We start from the raw sequence: 20,107 nt of genomic DNA, 5'->3' as shown, positions 1-20,107 counted from the left end.
AATTTCATGCAAGTCAACGGAGCTGGGATTTAAACAAAAGTTGAATTAGGGACGTTGTCAACTGGAACTCCTAAGCATGTGCTTATTTTTCTGATCTTTGTGACTATAATTCATCTATAATAGTTTCTTTAAAGCCAGACACTACTAGTTTTCTCTGTTATACCTAGTAAACTGGTGACAAATCAATAAGAAGTGCCACAACATCCTCTTCTCCGTTGTTACTCCACTCAGAACAGGCAGCTCTAGCCTGAGGAAACATTTCATATAGATCCAAGACTTCATATTTCCCCATTTCACACAACAGTTAGCAGTTCATGTAAATATTATGAGAATGTCACTATATTTCATGATTCCACAGACAGCGAAAACAAGAAGGTCAAGTACTTTGTTATCGTGCTGCTGCACTATCCCATATAGGAAGCAAGCAGGCAGAATTTTCTTCAACTCAAACATCCTGTCATTGAATTTTTTCTCAAAGTTGTTCTTAAACAAAAAACAAAGATAAAAGAGTCGTTGGAGTTTTCAAGTGGACTGTGCTAGTCTCCCTCTGCCTCAATAAAGCTATAAATCTTATATGTCTTCCTTCTCCTCCCTTCCCTTGATGCCTTGCACTCCTCATACCAAAAGCCAGTAAAACAATTCCCTGGTCCACGTGTGGGATTTCCAACTGTCTGAATATACAAGGGCTTCTGGATAGCTTTGTTAGCTCATATAAATGTTACTAGGTCTTTTAAAAGACCTACAGTATAGTGAACAGAAAGTCTGCTGCTAATGCTAATGTTTAACATATTTTAAAACAATGACACATTTGGAAATTGATGCAGCCAAGAGAGGAGCTCAAAGAAAAATATTTGACTCTTGCCAACAAGCAAGAGTAAGCAAATAGAGAAACAGAACAAAAATGCGTCAAATGATGCAGTATATATCACAGCTAACAGAAAAGTCACCATATACATGAACAGTCTATAGGTCATGGGCAGAGAAATAATTCAATATGTGCAGAGTGCTCATCACCAATCAAAGATGTGCTTGGATCTACTACTCTCCCCCACTCGCCCCCACCCCCGACTGTAATTTTATCATGGTATTTGAAGCTCAAAATGGGGGTTGACCACAGAAAATCAGAGTATAACACTATCTAACTTTCTCAGTCACCTACAAGGCATTGGTAAGCTGCCATGGCTCTGTATTCAAAGATGAAGTTTTAAAGACACCTCAGAGGCTGAATTAGATGTCAGCAGACATAAATAATGTAGAGGAAACTCCATCTCTGCCCCTCAAATAGGCAGTAGGCAAAAGAACTAAATGTTATGTACAGTAGCACATCACAAGGGATAAGAGGTAAAATCTCAAGTTTGGATGCCTAAAGCTAGGTACCTAAATGCATAGTCTGATTTTTAGAGATAAAGAGCACACACGGCTCTTACTCGCAACATTTACACTACACTCCAATATCAGTGGTGTGTGGGGTAGGCATAGCCACATGCTGTAGCGAAAAGCAAGCTGCGTCCACACTGTGGTGCATAGCCACTGGTTTCAGGGAAAGGCTCTGGCAGAGGGAACGCAGCAGGGGAAAGCTTCAGCAGTTTCCCACTACAGGAGCCTTTTCCTTCTGCCTCCCCATTGCCAGAGTCTTTTCCTGCAGTGGGGAAAGTCTCCAGCAGCAGGGAGGCAGCAGGATGGGGAAAACTCTGCTTGGGTTATGGAAAACTGTGTAAGGTACATACCCACAGGCTTCAGGTCTGCCGTTACTGTAGTCACTTAAGCAATGCCTCACTGTCTACAATGCTATTTATACCCATGCTAAGAGGGTATGTACTCTACATGCCACCAAAAGGAGTGTGCAGTGTAGGCACATCTATTGCCTTATATACTGATAAGAGATACCATGCCATGCCCCATCCCAGTCCACTGAATACGGGGCATAAGCAGGGAGGAAAAAACAATGCATAGGCAGAGCACCACTGCTCTTCTGCAATTACCTGCCTGCCAAATCAGCCCCTTGGGGCTATGAACAGCCAGACATAACTTACAGCAACATCAGGAAGCTCTTAAAATAGGTTGAGAGACTGGGCTGGTGTCAGGATGGTCAAAATTGATTATTCCATCACTGCTACAAGCCCAAACCAAGAACTTTGCAATTACCGTATGTATTTAATTCCTTTAAACAATTTTAACTCTCACCTTTCTTTTTTCCTTTTTATAAATAAAACTTTAGATTTTAGATACTAATAGATTGGCATCAGCGTGATTTTGGGGTAAGATCTGAGTTATATATTGAGTTGGGTGCCTGGCTGGTTCTTTGGGATCAGAAGAACCTTTATTTGATGAGACTGGTTGTAAAGAACCAATCATCCCTAAAGGCTAGTGTTCTGGGGGGTAATACAGGGACTGGAATACCAAAGGAAACTGCTTTTATGATATCTTGTTAGCCAGCGTGGTGAGACCGAAGTTTACTTAAGTTGCTTGTTTGGTATATCTCATGGGAGAATAACCACCAGTTTTGGGTTGTGTTTGCCATATTTATCAGCAGTTTGTTCTGAATTTGGCGTTTTCAGTCATGACTCACAAAGGCACAGTTACACCTTCACAAAATTTCTCAGTTGAATAATTAATATATTGATTACTAATAGTTACTGACACTACTTCACATTGTGTGTGATCTGCAATATTTCACTTAAAGCATAAAAAAAGCATCCAAAACTAAAAAAAATATGTCCTTTGGTAACTAACAGATTATAGCTTTACTCAAAAATGTTATTGTTGCTTTGGTGGCCTGACATTTGTATTACTGCAGTTGAATTATAGAAATTGATCTGTAATCTGATTCTAATTCAAGTTGTAAAAAAAAGCCACTTAATGAACAAACATTTAAGTGAGTATTGAAAATATATAGTCGATCTTTGTCGTAAAACTGTAAATTGTCTGTGCATCAAACCTAACTACACCACAGAGAGTAAATCAGTTAAAGTTACAGAGGAGAGAAAACATTTGACCAAGACACGTAAAACTAAACCTTATAGTCTAACCATGCCCATTGGAGAAGTATCTTCCTAGCTTCAGGAAGTTACGGGTTGGTTCATTTCTTGCAGCATGACCAGAACTGAACACACAGTTCAAGATGAGGGCATATAATCCACTTACATACCGTAATAGTATTATAATATTTTCATTACTGCTGTTGTCTATTCCTTTAGTACAACCTAACATCTTTTGACCATCACTGTAAATAGTACAAATGCTCTTCACTGAGCTTTTCACAAAGATATCTAGTTCTTTTCCTGAGCATCTACAGTTAGTTTAGAACCCATTAACGTATTTGAGTGATTGAAATGGTTTCTTCATGCATAGCCTTCCACTTGCCTACACTGAATTTCATAAGCCATAATGTTGCTCACACACTTGCCTCTGTTCGGGTCTTTTAAAGTTCCTTCCACTCTTCACTAGTTTTGACTAATCTGTATGCCATCTGTAGGTTTTACCGCCATCCTGCTCACCCCCCTTTTCCAGATCATTATGGGGCTGTATGGATTGCCAGGGATCCTAGGGACAGAATCCTGTCTTGAACAGGCGCTCAGAACAGCCAGCTCTGCTTCTGGAGTTCCCCTTTGAAGGGGCACTACTAGCTGCTATGGGCAGCGAACAAAAGCAGCCTATAGACTTAAGTCTGAATTTCAGTAGTATTTTAATTCAATGTCAAGGTATCCCTCAGGTATTCAACTACAATCACTGACAAGTGATGGACAGCACTGCTTGCGTCATGGAATCCTACTTTGTATTAAAAATGAAGGCACTTGTGGATTTTAATTGGGATACTGAAAAAAGTCAGATGCAGTAGGATCACAACAGCCAAGTTACAGAACACACATTCAGAATCATTAAGCACCATAAACTCTAAATGCTCATAATAGTGTCAGAAATCCCCAATTCCCATTTTACATACATTGGGCTATAGAGCTCCCAAAGTAGCACACATTGCCTTGATTTCTGTAGCTTTACAATCCCAACTAGTGTTTCAGTAGCCTTCCTTTTTGCCTTAAATGCCTCTCTTAAGGGGAAAGAGGGAAAACTGACTGGCTGAAGAGTCAAATAATAATACTACATGCCTGAAGTAAAGGCTTATGCCTGCAGAATTTGAACTTTTGAAATGATTTTAGTTTATCTGTGAAGCTCTAGGTAACTGCTAAGTCTTAACAATGCTGAATCTTCTCTTAACATGTTAAAATTAATTCAGCTCAAGACTAACAACAAGCATGAGCAATTTCAGCCTTACGGGTAATTTTTTTCAGAAAGTTATAAAGCCACTGGCAACAAGGATTTAGAATGAAAATGCCATCTCAACCATAGCTGTAACATTGCTAGTCCCATCCTATAAAGAGGATTCTGTTCAGCTATGTACCTTGCAAGTTTTACAGCCTTTGCATGCACTAGGGGAACAGTCATTAAAAAGCCACTTTAGAAATAAAATAAAGACCTTCTCTGCTTTTGACAAGCTTCCATCATGTGAAAATCAAAAGCTGATGCCTCCACAGTGGGATATTTATTGCCGGTTCCAGACAGTTTAAACAGGGCTATGAATAGGGTAGGGCAGAGGAGGCATACAACAAGCTAGAAGAAGAGTTAAAATAAAAATTCCACTTGGGTGGTTTGAAGAGTTCCTTTCCACACTAACCAGCATCTCCACCCCTACACATAGTGTTGATATCCACTGAGATTCCTCTACTACCTTTAGAGAGTATTTTAATTCCCTTCTCCCTGCCTCTACCCATCTCCCCATAGAAGATGCTATCACAGACCAAGTCTACTAAGAGAAGTGATTAAAACTCTTATCTCGAGAGCCAAGTAGCATTTAAAAACTGATGAATGTGCAGGCTAGGCAAAAGTTTTCAGAAAAATACCCAATTTTTTTTTTTTTTAGTTAGTCTTAGGTCACTTCACTGTTCTAAATTCATTCTGAAGAGGAATGATCCTTGAAAATAATTCAGGATAGGTTAAGGAACCTTTTCTTTTTTCCTTCCTTTTTTTAAAAAATGTTTTCTGCTTGGATTTTGCAATTAACTCCCATTTCTCCTACTCTAATTAAAATTTTATTTCTTCAAATATCTATTTGTATAATTTTTTTCTAATATACTAAGTAGAATGAGAATTACATAAGAACATAAGAAGGGCCATACTAGGTCAGACCAAAGATCCATCGAGCCCCATTATCTTGTCTTCCGACAGTGGCCAATGCCAGGTGCCCAGAGGGAATGAACAGAACAGATAATCATCAAGTAATCCATTCCTTATCGCCCATTCCCAGCTTCTGGCAAACAAAGGCTAGGGACACCATTCCTTACCCATCCTGGCTAATAGCCATTTATGGACTTAACCACCATGAATTTATCCAGTTCTCTTTTAAATGCTGTTATAGTCCTAGCCTTCACAACCTCCTCAGGTAAGGAGTTCCACAAGTTGACTGTGTGCTGCATGAAGAAGAACTTCCTTTTATTTGTTTTAAACCTGCTGCCTACTAATTTCATTTGGTGACTCCTAGTTCTTATTGGATCACTATATTATACATGTTAGAGGCATACAGAAATGCACATAAGCATTTCAGAAGTGTAAAAACAAAAACAATGTAATGAAAGGGAAAACCGCTAGCACTCAGGGGAGACTGGCCTATCTCAAAAACCAAAAGGAATAGTGTTAGAGTAAGGGAGAGTAAAGGGGAAGCTCTTCTTTCTCCTCTCTCTTCTCCTTTCCTCCATTTGCAGAGCTTTTCCCTCTCAGATAGTGAGGTGAAGACAATCCACTATTCAGTCAACCAACCACCTTACAGATAAGCTGTGGGACAACCCACCTGCCACCACCACTCCTGCTGCTGTAGAATAACTACCAGGTGGAAGGATTATTTAAGAGCCTCTATACGATGCTACGGAATGGGTTCAAGAATGGTGGATCAAAGGTTGAAGGATGGATGGCTAGGAGTTTGGGTAGTAGTGGGAGAAAGGACTAATGGATTTTGGCCAAGAATGTGGGACTTGGGTCATATTTTGCCCATGGACGGTAATATATAGCAGCAGTTGACATAGACAGTTTTTGAGGTTGCTCTTTTTTTGGAGTTTTGACAGCACAACACTAATCTGGTATCAGAAACATACAATATTTTATAAATGCTGGCCTAACTATTTACATGCAGAAATATTGTGGCATTATCTCCTTTCATTGGAAGGCACAAAACAAACTGATTGACTCATACACCTCAAAATGCGTCAGACTACTAGACCTCTTCATTATCAGTTCATCTGAGCAGTGCTCTCCTGCCCACTCCCCATCAAGAAAGCATGGACACTAAATTTTTATGAAGATCATATATATTAATCATGCTATCCTGGCCACGAGCATTACCAATGAACTCAAGTGTACAGAGTTACCAGGAAACTGCCGTACAATACTCTCAGACACGAATAATTACACTTGCCATTCCCGGTCTCTCTATCTTTTTATTTATTTATTTATTTTTAATATTCCCATTCACCAAAATACAGCCAACAACAAAAAATAGCTCATACTTTGAGCTGGACTGAACTGCTAAAAGTTTGCTATGATTTACCTGTCTTCCTTCCATTTTGGAGTTTCTAAATATGTTAATGTACAATTCTGGGGATGATGTAGGCTATATGATTGCAAACTCTTTGACAAGCTATAAAGATAGCCAAATGCCCATAAACTATCAGTATATAAACCAACTGGCATATCATTTTAAAACAAAGTAACCGGCATAATATATGGCTAACTGTAACAAAAAGCACCCCTTGATTGTGGTGAGCATATCAATCCACTTCACATCTAATACAAATGATTCCATGTAAATAAATCCATGAATTACTACAGCAATTCACATTCATCAGCTTTTAAAAAGCTAAAACACATGTCACTCACAAAGTTGTTTTTTCACTCCCAATCTGTGTCGCTGTCGCCATATCTCAACTATCTCGCCATTACCTGCTGGATGCCTTCCACTCAACTTCAATTTTGCTTGGCCAAAATGGAACTTCCCTATCTTTCCTCCAGAGCCCTCTTCTGGGTCACTGTTGACAACAGTGTCATTCTTCCCCTCTGTCAAGACTGTAAGCTTGGGTCATCTTTGATTCTCTCTCTCTTTCTCACCCCATATATCTAGGCTGTTTCCAAATCTTCCTGCTGCTTCTTCCATAATATCCTTCCTATCCCACCTGCCCACAGCTGAAACTTTTATCTCCTGCTTTGATTATTGTAACCTCTTCCGCAACACTCACTTCACATTCTGATCCATCTCAAATGGAGCTACTGAAGATCAGGTTTCCTTGCCAGTCTCTCCAACCACTGCCCTCTTTAAATCCCTCCACTGGCTCTGCTTTTTCCACTATATCAAGTTCAAGTTTCTCTACCTGACCTTCAAGACCCTTCAGACTTTGTCTCTCTGATCTTATCCACTTGTTTTTGTTACTCACACCCATTCTGTTCAGCCAAAGACACCAACCTTGACCACCCACTTGTCTGCTCATTCCCACAAACATCTTCATCCTTACTTCAACACCACCCGTTACGTGTGGATTGTTCTCCTTGATATGTGATCTGATCATTCCTCCTTTTAATCCCTTCTCCAGGCCAACTTCAGCTGTGACAACTACAAGAAAGTAGCCAATGTTAAATGGCAAGACTCAGGGCAGTTGGAAAATATTGCTATTTGTGTAATTAAAAAAAACTAAAAAAAAATGTTGCAAATATAAATATAGAAATATACCACTATACCGCATATATAAAGTGTATATATTTAATTGTCTCACTCCCTATTACTTCTGTTATTACTATGTAAACTCTTTGGGGCACAGACTTTGTCTATCTCAACATCTGTACAGCAGAGAGCACAACCTCCGATTCTGACTGTGGTCTCTGGGTGCTGCTGGAATATAAATATTTACTACCAACTTAACATCTAAACAGCTCTCTAGTGGCCCAAGTGCTATAACTCAAGTATCATGTAGAAGTGCAAACAAAAGCTAGCAAGAAGCAATGGATCTGCAATTTTGAAAGCGGTAGAAGGTGAGAAGAGGAGCACTAGTAGTTACCATTCCCTCTACCCCAACCCAGAAATGCCTATTGATACTCAAGTGGCTGTCTCTCTAGTACTATTATATAACTTCTTACAGAAATATCCTTTCAGTGAAATCACAACAATCTTCAGTGGCTCATTATAGAGCTTTTTTTCCCCCATACAGAAAAAAAAATCTGTGTTACAAAAAGCTATGCTTAAATCAGGACACGAGTGTTCTCAACATTGTTATTAGTAAGAAGGGAATGTGCGCAGATTACTGTACCATACACTTGCCCTCTGCAAACAACATATCGGCAGCTATTATACTTTAACATTTCTTTTATTCACATCTCGATAACTAATAGAACTAATATTTTATTCACATTTCAGTAACTAATAGAACTAATAGAACCTACCACAGAGTTTTCTTGACTCTTAATACAAATCCTCATCACAAAGCATGAAAAAACCTTTACAACTCAATCTCTCACAAAAGGTGAAATTGGTTTCTTTGGAAGGGGAATAAATTGATGTCATTGTTAATTCCAGACATTTCCCATAAATCAAGTAAACAAACTATAACAGGGGTCCCCAACGCGGTGCCTATGGGCGCCATGGGGCCGCCGGGGTGTCTAAGTGCGCCTGCGTACTGGCCAGGGGACGAGCATCCACCAAAATGCCGCTGAAATTCGGAGGCAAACAGCGTCATTCAGAGGCACCGCCGCCGAAATGCCACCAAAATTATGTCAACAAGTTGATGAGCCAAGTGACAATACAACCAAAACATCTAAACATTTAAATAGCCAATAGTTAACATCCATGATTTTGCACAATTTACAAAAGATTTAAAAGCCCATTTAGAATCCACAGATATAACAAAGTTGCCTGAAAGAAATTAAAAAAAAAAAGGAAGAAAAATATGGAACACAACCCAAAACATGGAAACAAAAACAAGAGACACTTACTTCAGATTTGGAGGACATGTTTTCCTCCATGTCAGAATCATTGGGATCCACAATATCGTCAAATGGTGGTAAAGCAGGCTTTTTCTTCTCCAGTGTCTCACTTTCCATTTTGACCTTCCCCATCTTAAGCTGAGATTTATCCCTTATTTGTTTTTTGTCAGAAGAACAAGTAAGTATCAGGGAGGGAGCACTAGAAAAACTTCGAAATAAAGCCTCCGAACTACTTTTTTTCCTTTTTTTGGCAGTAAGTTCCTCAGAATCTGTAGTAGGGGGCCTTTTTGTAGGGGCTTTCTTTTCTTGCTGCTGTCCACCTGTTATAATAAGAATGCTATTTTCAGATTTTGGCTCCTTGGACATGGGTTTGGGTTCCTTGAAGGCCATCTTAGGAACTATTTTTTCATCTTTCAGTGGTTTGTTTTCTTTGGGTTTCTTAGAGGATTCTTTGGAAGATTTGTTGTGTTCCCTGGAAGGTTCTTTGAAGGCACTTTTATGTTCTTTTGAGTCTTTAGACGGTTTTTCCTTGTGCTCCTTTGTTAATTTATGGGGCTTTGAAAAACTGTTACTACTGCTGCTGCTGTTTGTGTTTATATTCTTATTGGGGTCCTGCAACAAGGATAAGCACAGAGGCGATTTAAAACAACGACAAAAACAGTATGAACACAAGATTTAACCTAAACTGTAGAATTTGTTCACTCTTAGAATACATTCATAGGTTAAAACAATTCTTCTAGGTTCCCCCTTTTAAAACACTGGCAATCTTTGTCCTTTGAAAAAACTGATCTTATATTAAGAAACACATAGCCGATTTATTTTAAAAGATAAATACAGTACCTCAGTGGTTATAAAAGGTGCACTTTTTCAGTGAGTTGTAGTGTGATAAGAGCATCTAAGACACTGCAGAATGCTCCTCTAAATTGTTTGGCAGGTAGTTAGGGCAATTTTAACTTCTGAACAAAGTTGGGTTTAAGTAGTATAAATGAGAAGAGCACACAAAAAGAAAATTCAGGAATTTCTAATAAAACATGCCCAGTGTGAAAAGCAAAACAGTTATGACAACAAGGCAGGTAAGGAACCTGTACTTTACAGCACAACTACAACCATGTGAGGGTCAAAACTCACGTTGCCCCCATAACATTTCAAGCAAGATCTTATGTTCTCCCCAACTTTTTCCACAGTTCATTTCTCATACAGAATGATATATCAGTGGATAATTCCTAAAACCCATCTGGCTACCCAGTATTTTAATGAAGTCTTCTTCGCTTCAAACTCATGGTAGGGGGAAAAAAAGCTGTGAAGTAGACTGTGCTAGGGGAGGAAAACTTTTTCCTGGTTCCACTTTCTCATACTGCTGTTTACTTTTTCCTGTGTTTTGTTTATGTTGGGTATTTCCTTATGTTTTTAATTCCATTGTTGATAATGGCATTAAGCTTTTGAGCCGTTCCTATGTTTAAGTAGTCCTACCAAACAAGCAAATGGCAGATATGGTGTGCAAGGTGCGTCTTCGCCCAAGTTTGCCATTGTAAAAATCTTAAAGGCCAAACATATCGCAGAGCCAGAATCTTTCAAGTAAAAAGCGACAAAGAGTCCTGTGGCACCTTATAGACTAACAGAAGTATAGGAGCATAAGCTTTCATGGGTGAATACCCACTTCAGCATGCATCTGACAAAGTGGGTATTCACCCACAAAAGCTTATGCTCCTATACGTCTGTTAGTCTATAAGGTGCCACAGGGCTCTTTGTCGCTTTTTACAGATCCAGACTAACACAGCTACCCCTCTGATACTTGACATCTTTCAAGTGGTACTAATAGTAAGTGAACCACATTTTGAACCACTAAAAATGCTATTTCTGGGACTTTTCATTACATATGATCTGACCCCATTGTTTCTGGCCTGATTTTCAAAAGGTGCTGACCTCACCAGCAGCTCACATTGATAGAGCGCTAAGAACCTCTGAAAAATCATTCATTCCAGAGATGTTAACACCTAATGTTTACAGTAGTTATCCTCAGAAACAAGTTTATTTTTACTGAACTAGTAATTCTGAAAGAACAAAACCCATTTTTCCAATGAGTAACATATGCTCAAAGTAAGGCTAATTATTTTCCTATAGGTTGATTACACAATATTATCTTAAAGTAAACATTTTATTCAAGTTTTCCTAAATCTTAAACAGATTTTGATGATGAAATGCATACAATTCAATTGACTGCATACAGTTCTCAAACTGCCAGGGAATTTCCTTTCTCCATGGCAAAAATAAAAGTCTAAATAGTATAGAAATTAAAATGAATTTTAGAACTCCATGGAACCAAGGGGAGTTTTGGGTGTGCAAACAAACAAAAAAAATCTACAAAATACTGTAACTTGGGGGTTATAAAATTATGATGTAAAATAGGGCATACACAGATATTTGTACACAAATAGGATTCATTTACTGACAACATGCACAATCATTCCAACATACTATAGTACTCTTTTCTTCTCCTGCTTAGAAAGCAACAATAGAACCCAGATGACAAGCAGTGAATGAAATCAGTAGGATCATCTAGCTCACAAACAGAAGAATTACTGGAACAGCACAATGGCTCAAATATTGTACTTAAATATACGGTCTCAAGCAGTGATCTCCACCAATTTTTTCAGTAAAAGAGGAAAAAACAGAGCACCTTATCCACTGTGCAACACTACAGAGAGAGAGAGAGAGAGTGTGTGTGTAGGGTTTCTCTAACTGCCATCTGTCTCAAGGAGTTTTCACATTATAGCATGAGAATTGATCATCCTAATTTTTTTCCCACATGACTGTAACTGCCAGCACTGATCTTACTAAGCATCTAATCCTTCTTTAAATCTTCCTATGCAAGTTACTTCAACAATATCCAGTAATAGTGAATTTCATAGATCAATCTATGGCAAAATTTGTATTGTGTGGTTACCTTAGTTGAATTATGCCAACTAAATTTCTGTGCTTAACCTGTGTGGGGAGCTTGCTCGCGATTATGATTGTCAGATATTTAAGCTTATTGCTATAAAAATATATTTGTAATGCTAACTGTGATGCTGGTAAACCAAGTGCCAGCTTTGGCCCAGGCCGTAGGCGTTAGCTAAAAACTGACAAGCTCATAGCTGGAAACTAAACCAGCTCATATATAGGTTAGTTTTGTACAAAATAGGTATTAGTCATATAAGAATGTATTTAGTGTTTAGACTCTACCAAACGCCTGTAAGTTGCTGCATGCACTCATCTCATTTGTAATGTCTGTATTCCATGCTATTAAGAAATAGGTACATTTTAGTTTGTAGCTTTGAAAACGGTTTGTTCTGAACTTGTGAACCCAGCCATGAGAATCATCCCCCTCCCCGCCCATCCATCCAGGAGGACTATCAGAAACTAAATGAGCAATTATAAAAGACAAAAGCTGTGTTCATTGCCTCATCTACCCATAGAGAAGTATGTGCAGAGGGCCTCGTCCCATCGGTTTTAATGCTGGAAGATGGAAATAAAAATAGTTGACATGAAGATTTTTCATCTCTTTGCTGTGTGAACTCTCACAGGGCTAGAGAGTCTCAACTGAGGCAGAGCCTGGGTCTGCCCTGAAAGACCTCTTGAATTGACAGATTACCACATCTCTGCCACCTTTGGGAACCAGAGATAACTCACTTGTGTGTATATGCTGGCTTTAATCTGTAAATACATAATTTATTTCCCCATGTAAATAAACTTTAATTAGTTCATTAGAGAAACGGCAACAGGTGTTCTCTTTGGTCTGAGATCTCAGGTACAAATTGATCTGGGGTAAGTGACTGGTCTGTTAGGACTGGAAGCAACCTCAGTATTTGTGATTTTTGGTCTAAGCGACCATTTATCACTAAGTCCACTTGCCTGGGTGAAAGATAGTGTGGTTTGTAATATTGGTTTGGTTTGACTCAGGAGCGGAGACCAGTGTAGCCGCTGATATCTCAGTAAACAAAATATTTAAAAGACATTAAAATCTTCTTGAAATTTTGGAAGTCAAGGAGAGCTTGCTAAATAAGAGCTATGTGTAGAGACTGGTGCATATTTGCCAATTAGAACAGCATAAGTGTTGTAAAGAAAATTTTGTTGCTGAGAATGGGAACTACCACAAAGTTAAAGGGAAAGCTCAGGCTTTGGCCTTAATTTGGTTGAATTAGCATTCACTCAAGCCCCATTCAAGTTGCCAAGCCAATGACGTACCTGCTGTAGAGAACTGGGAAATTTCTGGGGGGTTTAAATGAAAGAATGAGACACTCAGTTTCTCCCCCTCACATTGTATTGTAATTCACCAGGGTGAAGGAGTTGACATCTCTCTCTTCTAATGGGAAGAAACAAGAGATCTGAGACCCTAAAAGCATGGAAACTTCAAAGACTATTACATTTGGATATGTCAGATGCTGTTGGGGTACATGGAATATTCAAAGACTTTAGTATCAACAAACGCTCTAGGTCTTTGTCTTCCTGGCTCACTGGATGGTTTTGGGGAACCAGGAATCCCTCAGAGTTTATTAATGCAAAGTCACTGTGCTGGTTATACAGCTACCCAGCCCTTTGAAGCATTGCCTGGTTTTATCTGTTTCAGAACGACTGGGGGAAAAAAAGACGCCTAACTGTATAAAGTGTCAGCCTGAACTGATTTTGTGACCCTCACTTGATCCACAAACTGACATGAGACTTTAACCAAGAGGACAAAACCCTGCTATAAGAGTTTGAAGGATTTTTTAAAGCTACCATGGTCTCCATATGGAAGATGGGCAACGCCTGGTAAGTTTAACATGAATGTAGACCATTTATTGTTTTGTTGTAGGTTTTCTCTGTAATGCTTTTGTCCTAAATAAATGAACTGTGCTTCACGAAAGCTGATTGGTCACTGGTAAACACTGTCAAAGCCCTTGAGAGACATCAGAATAGCAGGCACTAAGGTAAGATCAGACCTGCTGGAATAAACACAACCCTAAAACACTATTCTGGAGGGAGAGGAACACGAGTTCCTGCCCCACAGAGTGCTCTTGAGGGGACAGAAGTTCAATTAAACCTGGAACTGATACACCTACAATTCCCTGATCTTTATATCACATATATAAAAATTATGCATTTAACTATATAACTATGTTGTTTTTCGTCAGTTGGTGTTCATTCACCCTTCTGTACTGATAAGCATCTGGTTTTTTGAGGGGGAGGTTTCCCGGGAGTGGGGGTGGGAACCCTCCTGCCTATCTGTAGCTGTGGTTTATTTGGCTGCCTTACACTGCCACATGTTTACAATGAGGAAGAGGGAAACATTTAACTTTTGTGAACTGCTGTTGAAGTAACCACAATTCAGAATGTGACAGCAGCAGAACATGAGAAATGCAATGAGCAAACTAGGGTCACAGTAACCCACAACCTATATTGAGGTTGACTCATTTTAAAAATATAGTTTGTAGAACTGCTCTGAAAACAGAGTTGGCCTTTCAAAGAGAACTTGTGTCATTTAGATGGGATGTTAGAGCAAGGTACCTGTATTCTGTTGTGCAGCTATACTTGTTATCTAATTAGCAAGATACTGACAGAAAACTCTTCAGGACTTGTCTAATCTAGATGTTTAGGCTGTGCCCATCAGTGTAGGAACTGAGACTATGTCTACACTGCCCCACTGTGTGGACTACAGAGTGTGAACAGAAGTGTGCATCAAAGTGCTGCACTCTAACTCCCCCATGTGGATGCTGCAGGTGTGAACATTAATGTAGTCCTGTTTGAAAATGAACACGTTGACGCAAACTAAGTTATCTTTTAATGTGTGCCTGCAGCATCCACACTGGGAGAGTTACAACGTAGCATTTTTGGTGTGCACTGCTATTCATTCCCTCATAGTTTGAGCCTGAGGCTGTGTAGACAAGGTGTAATGTCTTACAAATATTAGAACTATGAAATAGCAACCTCTCTCTTCCTCCCCATAGATGTAAAGGGAAGAGGAACAGTTAATTGTTTTGTTTTTAATGTTTGCATTTTTATTACTTAAAATATTTTATTAGTTTTTTAAAAAATGTCACAAAACTAATCTAGAGCTTTCCTCAAACAATAAGTCAAAAATACAGTAATAGTACATGCATAAACACAGCAGCCACCATAACACCAGAAAATAATCTCCAAAAGCCTAAGAAGAAACTTGGGGATGGGGAACAATAAGAGACTGACCCACAAGACAGACATTTTTCATGGGTATATATTTAAAAACAAAACAAAAAAACTGGTATTGCCAAGCCTTCAGAGCCAGCAGTAAGGAGTCCAAACATTAGAGCTGGTCAAAAAATTTCTGATTAGGAATATTTTTCCACTGGAAAATGCCAATTCCTCAAAATCTAATCAATTTCCTACACAATGGAAAATTTGGCCTCTGCCCAGCTCTACCAACCATAAATAAAATGTGGCTGAGATAGGAAATTCAGTAGTCTAGCTGAGAAGACGGTTCTCTATGAATGCATTCTCACTGTGGGTCTAAACCACACTAGTATTTTAAATATATTAGACAGATTTTAAAACTTCCTGATCCAACTATCAAATTATTATGCACTCTACTAATCATAGAACTAGAAGAGGCCTTGAGAGGTCATCTAGTCCAGTCCCCTGCACTCGTGGCAGGACTAAGTATTATCTAGACCATCGCTGTCAGGTGTTTGTCTAACCTGCTCTTAAAAATTTCCAATTATGGAGAGTCCACAACCTCCCTAGGCAATTTATTCCAGTGCTTAGCCACCCTGACAGTTAGGAAGTTTTCCTAATGTCCAACCTAAACCTCCCTTGCTGCAATTTAAGTCCATTGCTTCTTGTCCTGTCCTCAGAGGTTAAGAACAATTTTTCTCCCTCCTCCTTGTCACAACCTTTTATCTAATTGAAGGCATGTACTTGTGGCATACTAATGAAAGATAAGTGACTTTAAACACTAAGCAGTAAATAAAATCTATTACTCCCCTTAACAATTCTGAGGACATTTGAATGTTTAAAGGTAAGGCACTTCCCCACTTGCCATACCACTAATTAAAACAAAAACATTAATCATTCCTGATTTTAGTCAAGACCATTTTCCTGGAGTTTTGAAGTGTGTGCGTGCGTAAAGCCTAAGTTCTATGTAAAACAAAACCCAAAGGCAAGATCTAGTGATTAGTGCAGTTTTTATATTTCATGTGGAGGGCCAGAATCTGATTCTTAGTTGTGTTCTTTCATGTCTTGGCCAATCAAGGGCCAGGGTGATGTCCTCAATTGGGGTGTCTGGAAAACAAGAATTCCATTTCATGAAAAAGGTTTCAAAATTTGTCTTTTTTTCTGGTCTGAATCAGAGAGAGCAGGGACTTGAATCTGGAACTCCCACATCTCAGGTGAGTGCCCTAATAACTGAGCTATAGGGTAATTCCTACACTGCACTGTCAGCCCAGGATCAGTAGAACTCAAGTTACCAGACCCCGTGTTTATTAACCTAAGGCTTCAGCATCTACACACATTTGTAACTGAAGTTTAGGAATTGTTCAACCCTAGATCCCAACCTGGGTTCCAGCATCTAGGCTGCATTATGTGGGTCTAAGGGCTTGTCTATACTTACCAGGGGATCGACGCATGGTGATCAATGATGCATCAACAGCCAATTTAGCGGATCTACTGAAGACCTGCTAAATCGACCACTGATCACTCTCCTGTCAACTCCTGTACTCGACCTGAATGAGACACACAAGGGGAGTCGATGGGAGAGCATCTCCTATCGACATAGCGTAGTGTGGACCCCGCGGTAAGTAGATCTAAGTACGTCAACTTCAGCTACATTATTCATGTAGCTGAAGTTGTGTAACTTGGACCGATCTCCCGCCGTAGTGTACACAAGGCCTGAGTCCAACCAACTATAATCCAGATTTTCTAGCACTCTCCCAAAATGTGGCTGCTCGAGCTCTTTGTTGGTGGTGCAGTGTGGGAAAATTTGACTGTCCACCAAACTTGACTACCCAGAGGACAAATAAAGCCTGTGGGATTGTGGATTACTTTTGGCAGACCGCCAGAGCATGCGTCCTGTGAGGCTGCATCTACACTGCAAAGCAACAGGGCTTGATCCTGAGTCTTTTCTTGACAGCTGTGAAATAGGTCTTGGAGAGTTGAGGAATTCAGTAGTATGGAAACACAGCCCAGCAGCCCTTGCTGGGTTTTTAAAAGAAACAAGTCCCCAGTTTAAAATTATCTTCTAAAACCAGGAATTTGATGTGCTTATTGAAACCATGGTATCAACATTATGCTCACCATGGATAAATTTGGCTCCACATTTATGCATGTAAAGAATTACATCAACCACTAGGGCAGCCCCTCACTACAACTCAGTTTCACTCTCACCTAAGTGTGATACATTCTTATCAACCACCACCCCTTGTGCAATCACTCTACATGACTCAACGACAGCTGGAAGAAAACAGCATGGGGGAGACAAAATTTCATGGGAAACAATAGTATTTTCATTCATCACATTCAATTAACATATGAGAATTAATTAAATAACTCTCTAAGGAAATTTTCTCTCTATTAATTAAATTAATTTTTCTCTCTACGGAAAAGGATAAATGGACACAAATCAGATATTAGGAATGGCAATATACAAAAACCTGTAGGAGAACACTTCAACCTCCCTGGCCACACAATAGCAGATCTTAAGGTGGCCGTCCTGCAGCAAAAAAACTTCAGGACCAGACTTCAAAGAGAAACTGCTGAGCTCCAGTTCATCTGCAAATTTGACACCATCAGCTCAGGATTAAACAAAGACTGTGAATGGCTTGCCAACTACAGAACCAGTTTCTCCTCTCTTGGTTTTCACTCAACTGCTAGAACAGGGCCTCATCCTCCCTGATTGAACTAACCTCTTTATCTCTAGCTTGCTTTTTGCTTGCATATATATACCTGCCCCTGGAAATTTCCACCACTTGCATCCGAAGAAGTGGGTATTCACCCACGAAAGCTCATGCTGCAAAACGTCTGTTAGTCTATAAGGTGCCACAGGATTCTTTGCTGCAATTAAATAACTGGGCATACTGGCAGAGATACATGAAAGTTCACCCATACTCTGTGTTGTATATATCATAGTACAAACAAATATATTTTTAAATTTATTTCCTTGTTTTTTTAAAAAACTAACAGTGTTCTGAAGCATTTGATTTTCTCTCCACGCTAAAAAAACACTGCAAACAATAAAAGTGAGTAACAGATTCTGTTGCTGAAAGTGGCATATCAACTAAACCTTTCTTTCAAGTGATGATGGTAACATTTAGATTGTGGATTATTGGCTGATAATGTATTTACATACCACGGCTTACCTTTGCCTATCTGTCAAATATCTAGTTGAAACAACCCAAGTGAATCATTCATACTTTCTTTGGTATCTTGTACGACAAACATCAAAAGGATAATTAATATAGAGATTACATGCTTGTTAAAATACCCAAGTAAATTAAATAAAGGTACACACATTTCTTCAAGAAACATAATCCCCTTGATATAGCAGGAGTAACAGATCTGTAAAAGAAATATTTGGGAGAGCATGATGCAGTCAGGAAGTACTTTTCATAACATACAGACTGTGGCAGCCAATAAAAGAGAAAGTGCCTAGAGACTTAATCACCACTAGGATTATAAGGCAAAGAGATGGGGGAAATGGAGGATCTAAAACAACTGTCAGTTCCCATGCAAAGGCACATCAATGACTTCATGTTGCAAAATGTAATCTCCCAGTTTGGTTAAATAGATGCCATAGGGCAAGTGCCTTTTTATGAAAATGGTTTCAAAGAACTCAAGTAGCAGATAGACATGATGAAGTTAGTTAGCAATTGAAGCAATTTTGGTTCATTACACTTAATTTAGTCATTAAATTGGCTATATTGGCACTACCAACCTAAACTAGTGTATTCTATGTTTTGTCTAGAAATTTAAGACAAGTGGTCATAAAACACACATTTTATTTCTATGTGTAATAACGTCATTATTTCAAATTTCATAGCTGTCTCCAAATAATCTGGAAACATTAAGGTAAGAACAGAGAGTTAGCCTCACAAATTTGCCTCCTGATCTTAGCGTCGTGTGGGGGGCAAAGGATGTCAGGTGCAGGAGTTGCTTAGTTTCAGAAATTTAGGTTAAAAATTATTTCTGCCATTTTGTAATACTGAGCTTTTAATGTAAATATTCCGGTTTTGAATCTTGCTTAGCAGTATCGATCAATTTGGAAAGGCTTTAGTGTACAGCAGAGAGAATGTGCTAACATCATACAGCAGAAGAAAAGAGGGTAGACAATTCCTTCTTAGGAGGGATACTTAATATTTTAGTGTCCCCCTGCCCTGTTTTATTCACTACTGTTTGTAGTTTTTTCCCTAAAAAGTGTTTTCCCCTATTGATTGTTCATTTCACAGACCTTACTATCCTCTCTCTCTCCTAAAGCTTCCAATGAGGTCTGACCCATCTGGCAGATTGCATTATAGCCACAATGGCAGAAAAATAAAAAAACATTTTGGAGCGGTGTTAGCTCACTGTGGCCAAAAAGCCAGCAGGGGGAGCACAAGACACTGTTTTTCTGTAGGCGAGGAATTTAATGGCTACTGTTTTTAGAAAGTACATGGCATTACTCGGTGACTGATTCCAAAGGACTCTCCACATCAGATAATTATAAAATAGATTAAAATGTGGTTGTATAGTACTAGACACTCTCCTTGTATATTTTGCATATTTAAAAAAATGAAATGAAAAAATTGGTACAACACACTTAAGTAATATAATTATTATAAGTCCTGATTTAACAGGTCATGTGGGATATTTTTATATTCCTAAAGCATCCAGAGTCCTTGAAAATGTCACATTAAAGAATGTTAAAGACAAGAAACTTATTTCTTTACCAAAACCCTTCCATATTCCTAAGAGTCAATCTCATCTTCCAAATCAGAACATTTGACTATATAATGTTTGTCATATTAAATTATGTAAGGTAGGAGATACAGACACCCATGTTGTTGAATCCATATTTCGTAAGGAACATAAGGATGGCCATACTGGGTCAGACGAAAGGTCCATCTAGCCC

The 20,107-nt window shown here is 38.9% G+C and overlaps 1 protein-coding gene across 7 annotated transcripts in view; it reads right to left on the bottom strand.

The window, feature by feature from the left end:
- Positions 1 to 20,107, bottom strand: part of MLLT3 (MLLT3 super elongation complex subunit) — a 255,214-nt gene that overhangs the window by 43,123 nt on the left and 191,984 nt on the right. For all 7 annotated transcript variants that reach the window (XM_045022448.1, XM_045022454.1, XM_045022447.1 and 4 more), the window contains one exon: positions 9,025 to 9,627. In XM_045022448.1, the coding sequence (XP_044878383.1) occupies positions 9,025 to 9,627 (603 nt within the window). The remainder of the gene's footprint in view (positions 1 to 9,024; positions 9,628 to 20,107) is intronic.

The sequence above is a fragment of the Mauremys mutica genome, chromosome 6 (assembly GCF_020497125.1).
Source record: "Mauremys mutica isolate MM-2020 ecotype Southern chromosome 6, ASM2049712v1, whole genome shotgun sequence".
Lineage (NCBI taxonomy): Eukaryota > Metazoa > Chordata > Testudines > Geoemydidae > Mauremys > Mauremys mutica.
Note: the sequence above shows the minus strand (reverse complement) of the source record. Positions and strands in the feature narration are given on the sequence as shown.